This window comes from Sphaerodactylus townsendi, linkage group LG03 (assembly GCF_021028975.2).
Source record: "Sphaerodactylus townsendi isolate TG3544 linkage group LG03, MPM_Stown_v2.3, whole genome shotgun sequence".
NCBI lineage: Eukaryota > Metazoa > Chordata > Lepidosauria > Squamata > Sphaerodactylidae > Sphaerodactylus > Sphaerodactylus townsendi.
This window is the reverse complement of record NC_059427.1, coordinates 70,220,670-70,235,742: the sequence shown is the minus strand read 5'-3', so window position 1 is coordinate 70,235,742 and position 15,073 is coordinate 70,220,670. Positions and strand designations below refer to the sequence as shown.

Here is a 15,073-nt window from a genome sequence, read left to right as displayed (position 1 = left end):
TATGCAAAGACATTTTCCATTTGTATCTTCCAGGAACTGCTTTCCCCAAAAGCTGCCCTTTTTCTTTTCAAACAGTTGCCTAAATGTTCTGCTGGCAACAGTATGTTTCATAGTTTAGACAGAAGTATTATTCTATTATATTGTTCCTCACACAGTGATTCAAACTTAGCATATACGCATTTAATTTAGAAAATATTTAGAAAATGTCTATGCTACAATATAAAACAATCAATACAAAATAAGACAAAAAGCAATCACCGATAGATTACAGTAAGATGAGTTTGTCATTACTAAAATGCTAGGTAAACAGGAAGGGTTTTTCCAAATACTTAAAATTCAGAAAATACTTAAAATTCAGTTGAGAGTTAAATGAGTATAGAGGGGAGAATACCACAGACATAGGCACCATCACAAGGAAAGCTACATACCTTACCTCAAAAGATGTGGGCACCCACAGCCAGACCTCCATTAAAGATAACAACCAAGCGAGTTCATATGGTTTACATATCCATCTTCAAGATGCAGAAGGAATTCTTGATGAGGAACCCTACCAGGCTATGATTTTTTCCAGTGAAGTGAATCTGGCACTCTTCAGAGAGTGAACTGAGATTGGTAAATGCTGCTGCCGGGTACGTACATATGAAAGACAGGACATAAATATTTAACGTGGAGGTCTTGTTCTCAACAGAAGTGTGTATATGTACTTGGGAGAGACAATACGACTTTTGCATGCTGCATTCTCTGGCCAGACCCTGCCGTTCCTGCTTCTCTGGCAGATTACCCTGCCAGCTCTAACTCTCTGCTCCTCCTCTCCTCAGGCTTTTGAGCTGAACCAGTCCATCCAGCAGGGAGGACGGGGAAGTAGAGCAGTTGACTCCTCCCTCCACCCGTCTCCAGTGGAACGCAAGGTGGGAATCGCGCTCTGCCCTGCCCATCCCCAAGGACGCATCTGGCTCCTTCCCTTCCATGCCTGAGCCTGGGCTCTCTAACCTTCATTTCAACTGGCATGCACCTAACAACTAACAGGGGCAGGGGCCAGGCCCACTGGAAACGGGCTGGCCTCTAAATTCACCCCCTCCCATCTAGTAATGAGCGCGCTTCCTGTACAGCATCTCCTTGCGTCTCCTTTCTTGAACTAACACCTTCTTCCCCAGGCTCGCACAAGGCTTGTCACAGGAAGGCATATTCTTGGGGTATCTGACCTTACTATACAAGAAATCCTTATGTGCTTGAATAGCCTGGTCATCCACATTGTTCAGACACTTTGAAAATGGAACAAAAGGGATTGCTGTGTCAAATATATATTTTATTGAAGTAAGGCGCTAGATGAATAACTAGGAGATTGGGAAGATCAAAGTTATTATGACGATCACTGGAAGGAAGATATGGTGTGGGTCCTTTATTTTTCCTTTGTGTGAATTTCTTTTAAGATTAAGCAAAATTCCTCACAATGCCTGAGAACTGTCAGAAAGAGGAAGAAAACTGACTTTGCTCAGTTCTGTCTACCAAATTGTATTGTTCTCTTCCTGGTTACCACAGGTCACAACCAGGTCAGGAAATCATCACCTTAATTTCCATTCCAGTTTTGTCACTATTATTTAATTTGATAAAGGCTACAGTCATTCCAAGAACAGGAAGGTATAAGAATGTTTAAAATAAAAGTATGGTAGGAGAAACTATGTGGGTTGGATCACTGACATGTTTGTTCCTATGCTAAAGTTGCTCAAAGAATCTGTTCTGAGAACAAGCCATGTCAGTTACTTAATCCACATGGTTCTTTCTAAAAGGTATTGCCAAACCAGAACTAAGCCATATGGAAACAGTTTCTACATTGGTTTGTTAATATATGAATGAGCCTTACTAAGAAAACCCTTTCTTTGGAATGCGAGCATGGTCTTTGCTGATGGCAGTAGAGAAGGCTTTTGCCCATTTTTTAAGGTTGCGCTGCATACTGAGATTGCTGAAGTTCTCCACATTCTGATGTGTAGTCTCTGGATTTGTAAGGGCCTAAAGCCTCCTTGTAGTAAGCAATGGCACCTCTCCTACAAGATGGTACACTGACAGCAGACAGGAAATGCTACTGAATTTTTTCCCCTGGGTTGAACTGCCTGGTTTGAGTGTTAGGAATGTTCATGACCATAAATACATTGACAACAAATTAATCAGAAATTGCAGATAAGATCTTGAGAATTGCAAATTTAATTATTTTTCATGTTGATTTAAAACATCACTGGAGCTTATTGCCCACATATCAGGGTGTACTGTTCAGGGGCACATTTAGTTTAGGCAAACAAGCCCAATTTTGTTTTTGGACTGAAAACCAAATTTGAAATGAAGTGCTCTGAACTTGAAGTCATTGCTTTCTTTCCCAGCATTCTCCAAGGGAGAACTCCTCTGTTTCAAAAGCACAATGCCTCATCCCTGGAGGGTTTCACTCTGGGAGAAAGCATCACCAATACTAATTGCTTTCCTCTAAAACTGGTATGCATTTGACCCTAGAGGACTCTATGATGTTCAGCTAGAGGTAGCTAATGTCAATAACAACATTGTTATTTAGTATATTGATTGGATTTCACAAATAGTATTGGATGATCCAGCTTGGATGATCCACAGATCCCTATGTTGTGTCTGTTCAGACTTTGGAAGTTTTCTAAGCCTATGAAAAAGGGTGGTAATTTCATCTCAGGGCAAATGTCAACTGCTAGCTATAAGTATGACTGTTTAGTGGGCTCTATTAGCAGCCTGCAAGACTTACCAGAAATAATGTTTTGTTAGTGTCAGCATTTACTCTCATTCAAAAGACAATTATTAGTTCCTCATGCCATTTAATGTACCCCCATGTCTCTTGTTTGTACTTGCCAAACACATGTTGTCAGCCTGTTGAAATGGATTGCATAATCAGTGGCAATATAAACAATATATGTGTTGTCACTGATTGTGCAATCCATTTTAACAGGCTGACAACAATATCAAGAACAGTCCTGCTCCTTTTACTCCCTTGGGTGGCAACATGTGTTTGGCATACATTAGAAACAGGAAGCAAGTTTTCAGTGATATCCTGCCACCATTGACCTCCCAAGTCGTTAACGCAATAGGTGGGGAAGAGCGTGGGTTGTACCAGATGGTGGGAAGTTCCAAAGAGATGGGCTAACGAACACAACATGACACATACTGCAGTAATCTTGAGCCCTTGAAGCCCACTTTTGTATCACTCAGCCAAATATAGCACCCCATCTGGCCTGTCTGAATGCAGATGGAACCTATGTTGTTCCCAGCAAAATGCAATTTGTGACATTTCCACCAGCACAGAATGGTTCCTATAAGCACTCTTGAGTTGAAACAGGTGTTTATCCTAAACATACTCAATTTATTTGTGTTCCATGGATGGAAGTCTATTTGTACTTTCATTCAAGCAATGGACTTTCATTTAACAAACATTTCTGTCTCCTGGAATGAAGAATCCCCTCAGCTTTCTTAACTCTTTAGAAAGCCATCCAGTGCCAACAGTGCCATTTATGTGAGGAAAATAATCACAAGTCTTGAGTTATAAATATAGAGTAAATGATGAGAGGAGCTGATTATGAAAATGGTTGTATAGTATAAGTGTTTTTGTGAACAGATTCTGTCTCAGGTGTATGTCAGTTGCTGCTGTTATATATTAGCTCTTATTTTTTAAAACCTAGTGTAGTAAAAATATTGCAGTTATAACATTTTTCTACTCTACTTTTCCTAATTGTGGAAGTTGAGGTAAAATTTGCCCTTTCTAGTATTTTCTGTACTCTTATTAGAAGTGCTTTTTATAGATGATGGTGAGTGTTTGCACACGTGCATTGTGTGAACAAGAAAGATAAAAGATGAGAGAGGGTCCCTCCATCTGAACAAAATCATTGAACTTGAGAGATATTGATGAACAAGACAACAGTTTATAATGTCTAGTTCTAATTTCAGTCAAAATCAGTTCACGAACCCCAAAAGGTTTAGTGTAAGAGGATGCATTCTATCACTGACCTTGGACTTTTCCTTGAGCCAACATTTCTCATATAGTGTGCATGGTTAGAGAGAAAGTGAGATCTCTGCATTTTCTGGTGAAACTGTCATTCAATTAATGACTGTATCTTTGGATGTGGCTTGACTGTTGGATGTTTCTGTGCAAGTATTAGGTAGTTCTAGGATTGCCTCGTTCCTTATTGTCCTCCTCTTCTTTCATCCTGTTCATTCATCCTAACTCTAATGTCCCTTGTGCCACTGATACTGACTCAGCCCATTCCGCTGAAAGCAGCTGACCTTAGCAATTCCACAGGTAAAAGAGGGACTTCAGAAAGGGATTTATTCTGTCCAATCCAATCCATTTTAAAGACAGATTCTGCACTACTCAGCACAACCTAATAGGATGGATGGTAACAAAAGATTACATTCAATGTGAGAGTATTTAAAGCATGCATCTAGCATTTCTCACCTTTTCAGAGCTTCTTCCACCCCATTCTTAGAACATGAAGCCAATGACCCTCTGGTTAGAAAGAGCCCTAGAAAGTTCACACTTCTATTTTGTAAGCATTCTCTGCTAATCAAGAGCCACAATTCCAGAATAGCATGCAGACAATGGCCCGTGGACCTCCACTGAAAAAAAAAAAGCTTAGGGAGAGGAAAGTGTGAGAAATCAGTATTTTTACTGGCAGGATGGAAGTCTAATCAAATATCCTGATTGACCTTATCAGTTATTTTGAGAGATTTCAATAAAACCTTTGATAGAATTATATTTATATACGTCATAGAGATTCCTTTTGTATTTGGTCATTGGCCGTAAATAAAGCTTACTTGCTTACTTACTAGAGATTCCTTTCATGAAATCAATGATGGGGGAAAATAAGTCATGTTTTGGCCAAAGTGAAGCACTTTTTTATCTTGTTTATTTCAGTGGGAATGGATAGGCATGTATTTTATTTATTTTTATTTTATTTATTTATACTTTGGGCTTCTAGACCGCCCCATCCCCGAGGGTATCTACATTTTCCCTACTGAACTCAGTGGAACTTTAAAAATATCTTTAACTTTGGCTAGAATATGCTGATGTTTTGATCAAAACCATCAAAACACAAAATGCCTCTGTGTTTGTTCATTTTTCAAATAAAAGCAATTCTTCAATCAGCAGTAGACAGTCATTGCAGGAATGTTAATTTACTCTGCATTCTTCAACTTAATTTCTCAGGTTAAAGACTTACATCTCATCATCTCCAGTAATGGTTCACATTCTGATGATTGCCCTGTGGGAGAACCACTTACGGTACTTCCATGTACCAGCTGTGATTTTTAATATGGATTTCTTGCTGTGTGTGAGAGTGTGTGAAGGTACATATTCAACAAGGTCCTGACTCTCAGCTTATCCACCCCAAAGTCCCAGCATATGGGTAGGAAGGAAACACATGAAAAACATTAAATGGTGTTGCATGACAACCAAGGATAATCCAGAATGAAGAAAAATGTGAGGAACTACAAAAGCAAGGCACTGGAGGCATTAATCAACAAAAGCTTTGCCAAAAGCTATTTGTATTTTGTAAAGCAATATCAACATGGACTTACACAAATAAGTTTGTACATGAATGGTTGTTGTTTTATGCTTTGAAAACAATGTGGCTTGTTGTAATGTATCTGAAGTTTCCAATGGAAGTGGAATATAGACATTCTGCCAGATGTCCATAATAATTCCAAAGAGAGGACAATGGTTATCATTAAGTATGATTGAAGAAAATGACAAAGATCAAGGATCCCTGAAACTGATAACTGTGTGAACATGTCAAAGTGCATAACTTTGCTGAACTTTTCTTCCTATCAAATGGAAACCACATTGACCTACTTGTGTACAGTTATTGTGGGGATGAGGGGATAAGTATTGGCAAAGGAATTAACACAGCAAAGGTTAAAGTGTGGATAAAGGTTTATTACACAACTAACATACTTGATAGTAAAAGGTAGAGACAGAGATAGTCTTATAACTACCTAACTGAGAAAGAGAAGTGACTGTGGAATGTCTGAGAAGAAAAAGTATAATGCACCAGGAGCAGTAACTTGGAGACATTTGCTTTACTAATTATTTGTCCTGTCTAATCCACCAGTGGTCTCCCAGATTTCTCTTCATATTAAGAGATATTAATGCCAGGGTGGGTGGGGATGACCGAAGTTTCCAACAGCTGGTTGGTGAAGACCCTGAGACTTTACCCTGGCACTTTTCACTTCCTAGGAAGTCTAGAGATGTCAGAACCAATCTAGCAGGAGCGTACTTTGCTAAGCTATGTTTACAGCTTGATTTAATCCCTCTTAGCAGTCTTGTCCAGTATGAACAAAGTATCGAATATACCTTTATTTCTATCTGTGGGAACAGCGTGATTGATTATGCCCTAGTTTCCCAATCCTTCTTTCCATTTGTTGAGACTTTCCAGGTAGACGTTCACGTTTGGAGTGATCAGTTTCCCTTATGTTTAAAGTGCAAATTCGATTCTATGTGCACTGAACCAATGGAGCTATCACTTTTGTCTTTTCCTAGAATTCGCTGGAATGAGACTGCCATGATCAAAACCCATGTGATACTGTACGACACCTCCTTACTAGATCTTAGCGGGGGGGGGGGGGAATTGGTTCCAGCCCTGCCCAAGGATTGCATTACTTGCTTCCAAAATCTGTCAGTCAATAACTAACTCTCTTGTGACCCAATTTGCTCCCACAACCCAGGACAAGACCACCCATTTTGACCCAATATTCACTGAGTATTGCAGGATCATTAAGTATTCTATGAGAGCGATGTATGCCTATTATAAAAAGGAGAACTTAGGATCTCTACCTGTAGTTTATTTTAATTTAAAGGCAGAGATAACTGCCCTCCCTAAGAAGAACTATTGAAAAGCCTTATTAGCAAAATGGGAAATTTTGTTCCATGCAGTTACAAAAAATTATGTCAGGAGTTTTTGGTCCATCACTACGAACAGCCTCAGAAATTCCACCTTACCCACAACCATCATCAAACCACATACTTGGCTGGCCTACTTTAAAGCACTTTACAGGGCCAACAACATAGATTCCCCTAAGATTGACACCACCCTCTTATTTAATGCATTGCCCTGGCCACCAATCACCAAGGCAGAAATTACTGCCCTTCTTGATCAATTACAGCCTCACAAAACCCCTGGCCCTGACATCATTCCTCCGGATTAGTGGTCCCCTTTACTAGCCACTCTTTTTTCTGCAGTAAACAACTCAGGCCTCATTCCACCTGCATGGACCAATGCAGTTATTGTTCCCATCTTTAAGAAGGGTGATCCAGCCAATCCCAGCAATTATCGACCCATCAGCCTCCTGTCAACTATCGGAAAACTATATGCAAAATCTTTATCACAAAGGCTTATTGCTTGGATTGTTGAGAAGAAGATACTTGGACCTGAGCAAACTGGTTTCAGGAAAGGATATTCCACCATAGAGCACTGTTTTGCACTTAACACTCTAATCACCAAATATATTAAGAAGGGCAGGTCCAATTTATATGCAGCTTTCCTTGACCTCAAGGCGGCCTTTGATTTGGTCTGTAGAGAGCTGCTCTGGCAAAAATTGGAAACCCTTGGCCTAAAGCCCCATTTGTTGCTACTAATCAGAGCTCTCTATAGCAACACTACATGCCAAATTAAATGTCCCCCATCAGGAATACTATCTCCTAAAATATTAATATCCAGAGGTGTCAAACAGGGCTGTGTTCTTGTCCCTGTTCTTTTCAACCTCTTTTTGAATGACCTTGCCCCTGCTCTAAGCGTATCCAACGTTCATAGTCCAAACCTAAGGAATGAGTCATTGCCTATTCTTTTATACGCAGATGATGCACTCCTATTATTTAGATCTAGGACAGGCCTAAGTCATCTACTAGCCAAATGTAGTGAATATTGCTCCTCTAACATCTTGGAAATCAATCCTCAAAAGTTAAAGGTGGTTTTCTAACATCTTTAAAATCATCCACTGGAGACTGGATGGCAAATTAGTAGAGCAGTTTAAAATCTTTAAATATTTAGGAGTCACCTTTACCCACAAAGCCTCTTGGGTGAAACATAGAGAGCTTGCAGTTAAGAGTGCCAAGGCAACGTCAGCTGCCATCCTCAACTTCTTTGCTACTAAAGGGCGCAAATTTATCCCAGCGGCATTAAAGTTATTTAATGTGAAAATAACACAACTGTTATATGGGATCCCATTATGGACTGAAGTCGACCCACGTGGTCAGCGCAAGAACGAGACGAGACGCGGAGATAACATCTGGTGGAGATCGCCAGCAGCGGGAGCGCGGAGGTCCGTGTTCCTAGCGAGTCTCCCGCATGCTGGTTCCTGGCACCTTTTATTATGATTCTCATGGGGGCGTGTAGAAGGGCGGAACGGGAGAGTCCGGGAGAGCGGGAGATCATCATGTGATGCATGATCTCACCTGGCTGCTACGTGCGGAGAGGAGCGTAAGCGTCTGGGCCTAATCCTCACCTGGGGGCAAGACCATTGTCCCTTTGTCCGGGACGCCCGGTGACTGAGCCAGATAGTTCATGACCCGTGACTCATGGAGGGATGAGGAGTGGGGGTGCGGTGCGACCAGAAGGCCGTAGGAGCGCCGATGTGCCAACGTTCTACCACGGTGCTGCTGGGTCAGCAGTGCATTACTACAATGGATCAGTGATTGGGCTCCTTCTCTTGCAAAACATTCAATCTAACTTTCTCCACCAAATATTTGGAGTTCCACGCTGCGTGTCTTACCCAACTTTGTGTCTAGAAGCTGGCCGGCATCTTCTAGTTGCAAGAGCCTGACTCTGCACTTTCAAATTCCAGACCAGATTCTGTTTTCCTACCAATGCAAATAGCTATCTTTATCTGGCCCTCCCTGAGATCCAACACTCTGACTGGTGGCTCCACATTGAGAACAAACTGATCACCCTAGACCTTTCCTGGGATGCTGCAAACTATTAAATCCCGTCTCTTTAATCAAGAACTCCAACTCTTGGTTCATAGAGCCGGTGTTTCATGCTCACCCATATACTTCAGTATTATCCCTATCAAAGTGCAAATGACTTATTATTTAAAGGCTCTATTCAATCCCAAACAAAGGTGGGTCCTCACTAGAGCTAGGTGTAGCTCTTTCCCCTCAGCCTATCTACAAGGGAGCTTTCCGAGGACCCCTATACAAGCCCGGGTTTGCTCTTATTTCACCAATACTCCCAAACGATGCACATTTTATTTGACTGTCCTAAATATGCAGATTTTAGATCTGATTTTCATTGTATTATCCCTCCTTTGCTAAAGTATTCTGCCCCTAATCTTTGGGCTTGTTTTCTGTTAAATAATAGCTCATCCATGAAAGTGGAGACGGTTACAGATTTCTTGGGAGAGGTCCTGATATATGGATATACTGTATTTCAGATCCCTGCACCGATTCTTTGCTTACAATTTTGTTTGTTTTTATTAATGCCTATTAAAGGTCTTTATTATTATTTTAACCGGGAGACAGACAAGGAAAGACACATAACTGGAGAGAAGTTACTGACCTCACTATCCTATTTAGTTGCCCTTTTGCTGCCCCCTACAGAGTCTTATTTGTTTTTTTTGTACACCAAATATTGACTGTTCCAATAGTAAGAACACATTAGCTCTTTGTGCACTTACTGTTTGCAGCCCAGCTGTGTGCATTGCAGTGGGTCTCCCCATGCTTATTTGTTGGCACACAAGGGGGTGCCCCGGTGCTTCCCCTGAGCCTAGCCTCCATTGTTCCTGCTACCTGCTTCTGGGTTGGGAGGTTGTTTGCCACCTGTTTTTTGTTTTCATGATTTATCATTTCTGCAATAGATCAAATATATATCAAGCTTCATATATATATATATATATGAAGCTTCACTGATGCCCCAGAAATGCTGGTGGGGAAGTGGGCAGACCCACTTCTGCACAGGCAGAGGAAGGTGGGGAGGAAGAGAAGCAAAAGGCACACTGGTCTGCTTCACTTTCCCTGTGCAGGCAGGGGAAAAATCATTCTCTGCCCATTTTCCAGAACCATGGGGCTTCTCTGATCTGCAGCATGGTGGGTTCTGAAAAGGGGTGAACACATGCATAACTGAAATGTCAAACCCTAAGGGAATGTACACTCCATGTGAAGGAAACCACAAATGCATAATGACCAGTGTTTTCTTTCCCAACCCCTCATTATAGACAGTTACATTAACAAAGTTGCAAGAATAGCTCAGTGTATTTCATCCATCCACATGACGTCAAAAATTTCCCTAATATTCTGTGAAATTTCCAATATACTTTCATTTGAGGCTAAGTTCCACTAAGTACTAAGATACAGTAGATGTGATGTTCTCATATTTTAGAAGTGATAGTTTCTCTCCAGTTATTTGGCATAAAAAGAGAGAAATGTGTAGGTTTACAGAAGACTTGAACATGTAATGATGGAGACAGTGTAGAGAAAATGATAGAGCTCTGAAGATATTCCACAGGTCAGCATTTCTGATCTTTTCTATGAGTGTATTAAGTTATATGGTTATGTGTCAGTGAGCACTGGAAATATGATTTTTTTAAATAAATGCATGGCTTTATAAATAAAACACAATGGAGATAGTGACTGTGGAATATGGCATTTTAATGTCATTGATTTTTTTCCAATCATAGAATAGATTTATTTAGGACAAACTAATGTTACTTTGACAACTTGAGCATAGGAAAGCTATTTTGAGGCTTCCATGAAAATAGCAGTGATGTGCCTGTGAATTGGTTCACAGGGCAATACAGTAACTATTGGAAGAATGACTTGGCAACAGCATGTGTTGTGGTTGGTGTGGGATTGATAGGGGATAAAACAGCTACTGTGGACAGCACTGCTGTTCCTAGTGTGAAATGGAGCTGTCAAGGCGGATGCTAATGTAACCTAAGTTTGTGGGTTCTGTGGGGTAGAACTTGAAATGAGTCTTGCTAACAATTTAAAACAAATTTTCTTTTAAAAAAATATTTTCACTTAACAAATCATATATCAACTTAGTCATACAACCAGAGATCTTACTCAAGTTTAACAGTCAACTTTTCCCTTTTTCACAGCTTGCCAACCCCAAGTCCATTTCTTTCCTCTTGTAGGTGGCCCAGGAAGTCTCCAGGTGAACTCTTGGTGTGCTGGCCTCAAAAGATGAAGGTCCCAAGAGAACTCCGATCAAATAAACACAGCCCTGAAGCAATAAATTCTAACATTTACAATGCAGAACAAAAGTCCCCCTTCTTTACTAGTTCCCATTAAAAATATCATACTTACCATAAACGAGGTGTTAAAAGCCTATATTAAATTTCAAGCTTCTAGCTGAGCAGCCTAGCTTCCTTCTGCTTTCCACACATTCTGCACCCTTCTGCCTCTAGAGGCTCCACCCCTTCCTGACTCATCTATTCCTACAAAGGGGTTCCACTAACAGCCAGTTTCAAAATGTGTTAAGAACAGCATCTATACCTGCAGTTTCCATACATGCTTTTAATGCCGCCATTTGGCACTCTGATCTAGTGTTCCTCAAACAGCCACTACATGGAGGCTGTTGTTCCTCTTGGTGTGGTAGCTGCCTCCATGAGTGGAATCACCTGCACTGCTGTGCAATGCATGAAGTGAGCCTGTAGGGGTAACTCATTGAGTACATATTTCACAGAGGAATCACACTGTATTCCAGGGTTTCCTACATTCAATTGTTCGTAACATTATTGGATGAACATTCCATCACAGAGAGATGTATTTCAGTGGTGGGGCAGTGTGGTTCATGCATGCAGTGTCGTGTATCTAATGAATTTTTGTATGTGTTTAAAGGAAAACCCAAGGTAAGGTTGAATGATCATGTAGATAATTTATCCACCTGTTCCTTTCTATTCCAGGATTACATATTCTACATGGAACCCCAGACATTGGAGTCAGGAAAAGGGAAATGCTCTTATGACCCGAAGGTAGACACTGTGTCAGCATTAATCAGTGAGTTCCTCAACTGCTAATGGAATTTCAGAAGTTGAAAAGTTTCTTTCTCCCCATGAGTTCTGAAAAGTTAGCAGAAATTAGAAGAAAAGGAGACTTGATTTCTTTGAAGGCCAGACAGAGTGAAAGCAGTTCCGTGATCAGGAAATAATTTTGACTGTTCTCAGAAATGAATAGGATAATGGAAGTTTCCTTTCTTGCAGTAATTGATAACTGAGGGCAAGGACTTTAATTTTTACTAAAATGTATACGTGGTGGGGGAGAGAGGATTTAGATCACTGGCACAAAACTGAAAAGGTCCTGGCAAATCCTCTTTGATGCGACTCACTTTCATCTAGTAATTCCCCTTATCCATCAAGCATGATATATTTATTCTTCCGTTGCCCACTCATTCCACAAACAGGGCAGTGAATAGGTTGCTATATTTACTGAATTTTGTCCAGATCCCTCTGCTACAAAGCTTGTCTGCTTCCTGGAAGAAATATTGTTCATCTCCCTCACATATCAAATTCCCGTGCCCTTCATTCCTATGACTTACAATTATAAATAAGCATACTGTTTGTTCTCTTACCTTCTATTCTTCAGTCTCCCTCACATTTTTCTTTCAGTCACTTCCAAGATGATTGGAAATGTGAACATTTGCTGAACTTTGTCATATGATATGTGTCCTTTTCATTTCTAGTAAAGCCCTCTCCGTTTTCAAGCCACTGGGTAGCAGAGTTTAACCAAAGAGGGCACTGCGGGGCCTACCTTGGCTGGGATTACCTAAGTACACAGCAGGGAGATAATTAGCAGTGGTATCATTGTTTTCCATTTCTGGGTCTGTTGCTGCATAACAGCTGCACCAGGCTCCCCCCAGGAGTAAGCTCCAGCACTGGCCAAAATTCTCACTTCCCGCAAATCCCCAAGCCCACTGATATTGCCTAAGTGCCTCTGATCTTGTCTAGGCATAAGTGTCCACTTACATGACAAGCTCTAAACTTCTTAATTATTCTGAGAGCAGCTGTGACCCAGGCCTGGGAAAGGCAAGGACTGTGCCCCTGTGCCAGTGGGTTTCTAGATGAGCATTGAGCCTGACGAACAAACCAGGGTCTACTTTGTAAGCCCTTTTAATTCCTCTATAAGTGTTTCAGAGACAGTAGTAGGAAAGACTTGAAAGGGCATCTGGTTGATTGGGGGTGGCTGGGAATAAACATTTGTCTCGGACCTTTGTTGTCTGCCTTTGAACAATTTGACCCTTTCTCTTACAGTCAGCAAGGTAGCATAACAAGAAATTACCACTTATGACAGAACATGATTTCATGTTCATACCAAATACTAATACAGAACAAAAGTTCATCTGTGTAGTCTCTGTATGGCCCCACATTTGGGACTGCCAAGACACAGGTCGGCCACGGAAAGTCATCTTGCAAACTTTTGGAAGGATCTGGTTAGAAGGTGCTCCCTTGAGAATGGAGCCTGACTGCTTTTCTTGCCCAAAGATCCCATGACTGAGGGGAAGAAGCACTTCATCCCTTAGGTCTGTTTCTGCTGCTGGATGAAGAGGATGTGTCTTTTGAGTTTTATGAATTTTTTCCCTCAATAAAGTGAGGGAAAGTTTTGGAGTCTGAGGAAAAAAATTATCTTGGACTCCTTTCATTTATTTTTAATAGTTTTCTTGGTTTTTCTGGTATTTTTCTTTGCTATTCTAACTTTATCATAAGGGGATGGTGCTTTTCAAGAAATGTGTTAAATGTAATATGAAAATGGCAAAGCATGGTGAGCATCAAGAATGTTTATTTTGTTTAGGAGAAGGCCATGTTCCCACAACATGTCAGGCTTGTTTGCTTCTCATGCTTAAAGCCAGGCAGAAATGCCTTTCTCAGTTGCAGCCCTCTGTTGAAAAAATTAATGGAGGCTTCACAATATGGTTTATCAACTAAGACTGTGCACACCCCTTCGATAGCCTCTGGCTCTGCTCTTCCAACACGCTCTACATTGGCAGAGCCATGGGCTTTGTCGAAGCTCCCCTCCAAGAAGTTTTAAAAAATTCAAATTAAAGGAAAAAGTAAAAACTTTGGAAGCAAAACAGACTCATACAAAGTCTTCAAAACGATTCCTTGCTGCCATAGAGGGCAGCTTCTGACTCCCTCCATTCTCGTAGATGCTCCCATTCTTACTGCCCTGTTTGCCAGGTTGTAGGATCACCATCAGAGAGAGAGGACACCCTTTAGAGTGGCACAAGTCACCTGGAGTGCAGTTGCCTCACCCCACCAATGCGGTCTTGATGGTGACTGAGCACTTTACACAAGCCTTGCCTAAAACATCTGTTGCAGCTTCCGTTGACCAGCATGTTGATGATGCTGGCAGAGGCCTCCCTAATGACTGGCATCAATCTCTGCTTGGCCGTTGATCACTCTATAAGGATTCAAATTGGTGGTCGAGGTCTTCAGAGGTGAGGTCTGCTCACCATCAGAATCGGCAGTGACAGAGTTCATCATCTTCACATTGGCGCTCAAATTCCCTGATTCCACCTATTTCCCACCACTGTTGCTCAGTAGATTGTTCTCGGGAGTCCACTCGTGTGCAGTGTCATCCTTTGCCAACACTACCTGTTGGTGACGACCATTTGGGTGATGATGTGGTTGAGCAGGAGAATTTGGTTTCTGACCCTCATGTCTCTGACCAAGGATCGTTATATCACTTCGCCTCAAGCAGAGGATACACTGCAGTTCGGTCACATACGTTACACAGATATTCCATCTCTTCATTTAATTGCTTGGAGGATAACTCCATGCTGATCTTTTACTGATTGTGCACGCTATATCCACTATACTCTCTTATTTCAATAAGTGAAAATGGTTTACTCCCTGAGCCTTGCCTTTAAAATTGGTTCCTGATAAGTGTCCTCTAATATTTTTGATTACCTTTTAATGTTGAAAGATTCTGGTTTATCTAACTCTTTGATTAAAGTTCATTTAGTTGCTGTATCAGCATTTCATGTTGGTTTTGATTCAAAATCTTTATTTTTCAACATGCATTTTAAGAGATTCCTTAAGGGTCTTAATAATTTATACCCTCCAGTCAAACCAATTGTCCCTC

At 41.0% G+C, this 15,073-nt stretch overlaps 1 protein-coding gene across 2 annotated transcripts in view; it reads left to right on the top strand.

Moving 5' to 3' along the window:
* SEMA3F (semaphorin 3F) overlaps positions 1-15,073 on the top strand; it is a 160,555-nt gene that overhangs the window by 114,887 nt on the left and 30,595 nt on the right. The window contains exons 6-7 of one of the 2 annotated variants that reach the window (XM_048488213.1): positions 819-908; positions 11,899-11,992. In XM_048488213.1, the coding sequence (XP_048344170.1) occupies positions 819-908; positions 11,899-11,992 (184 nt within the window). The remainder of the gene's footprint in view (positions 1-818; positions 909-11,898; positions 11,993-15,073) is intronic. The other variant, XM_048488215.1, reaches the window with a different exon arrangement.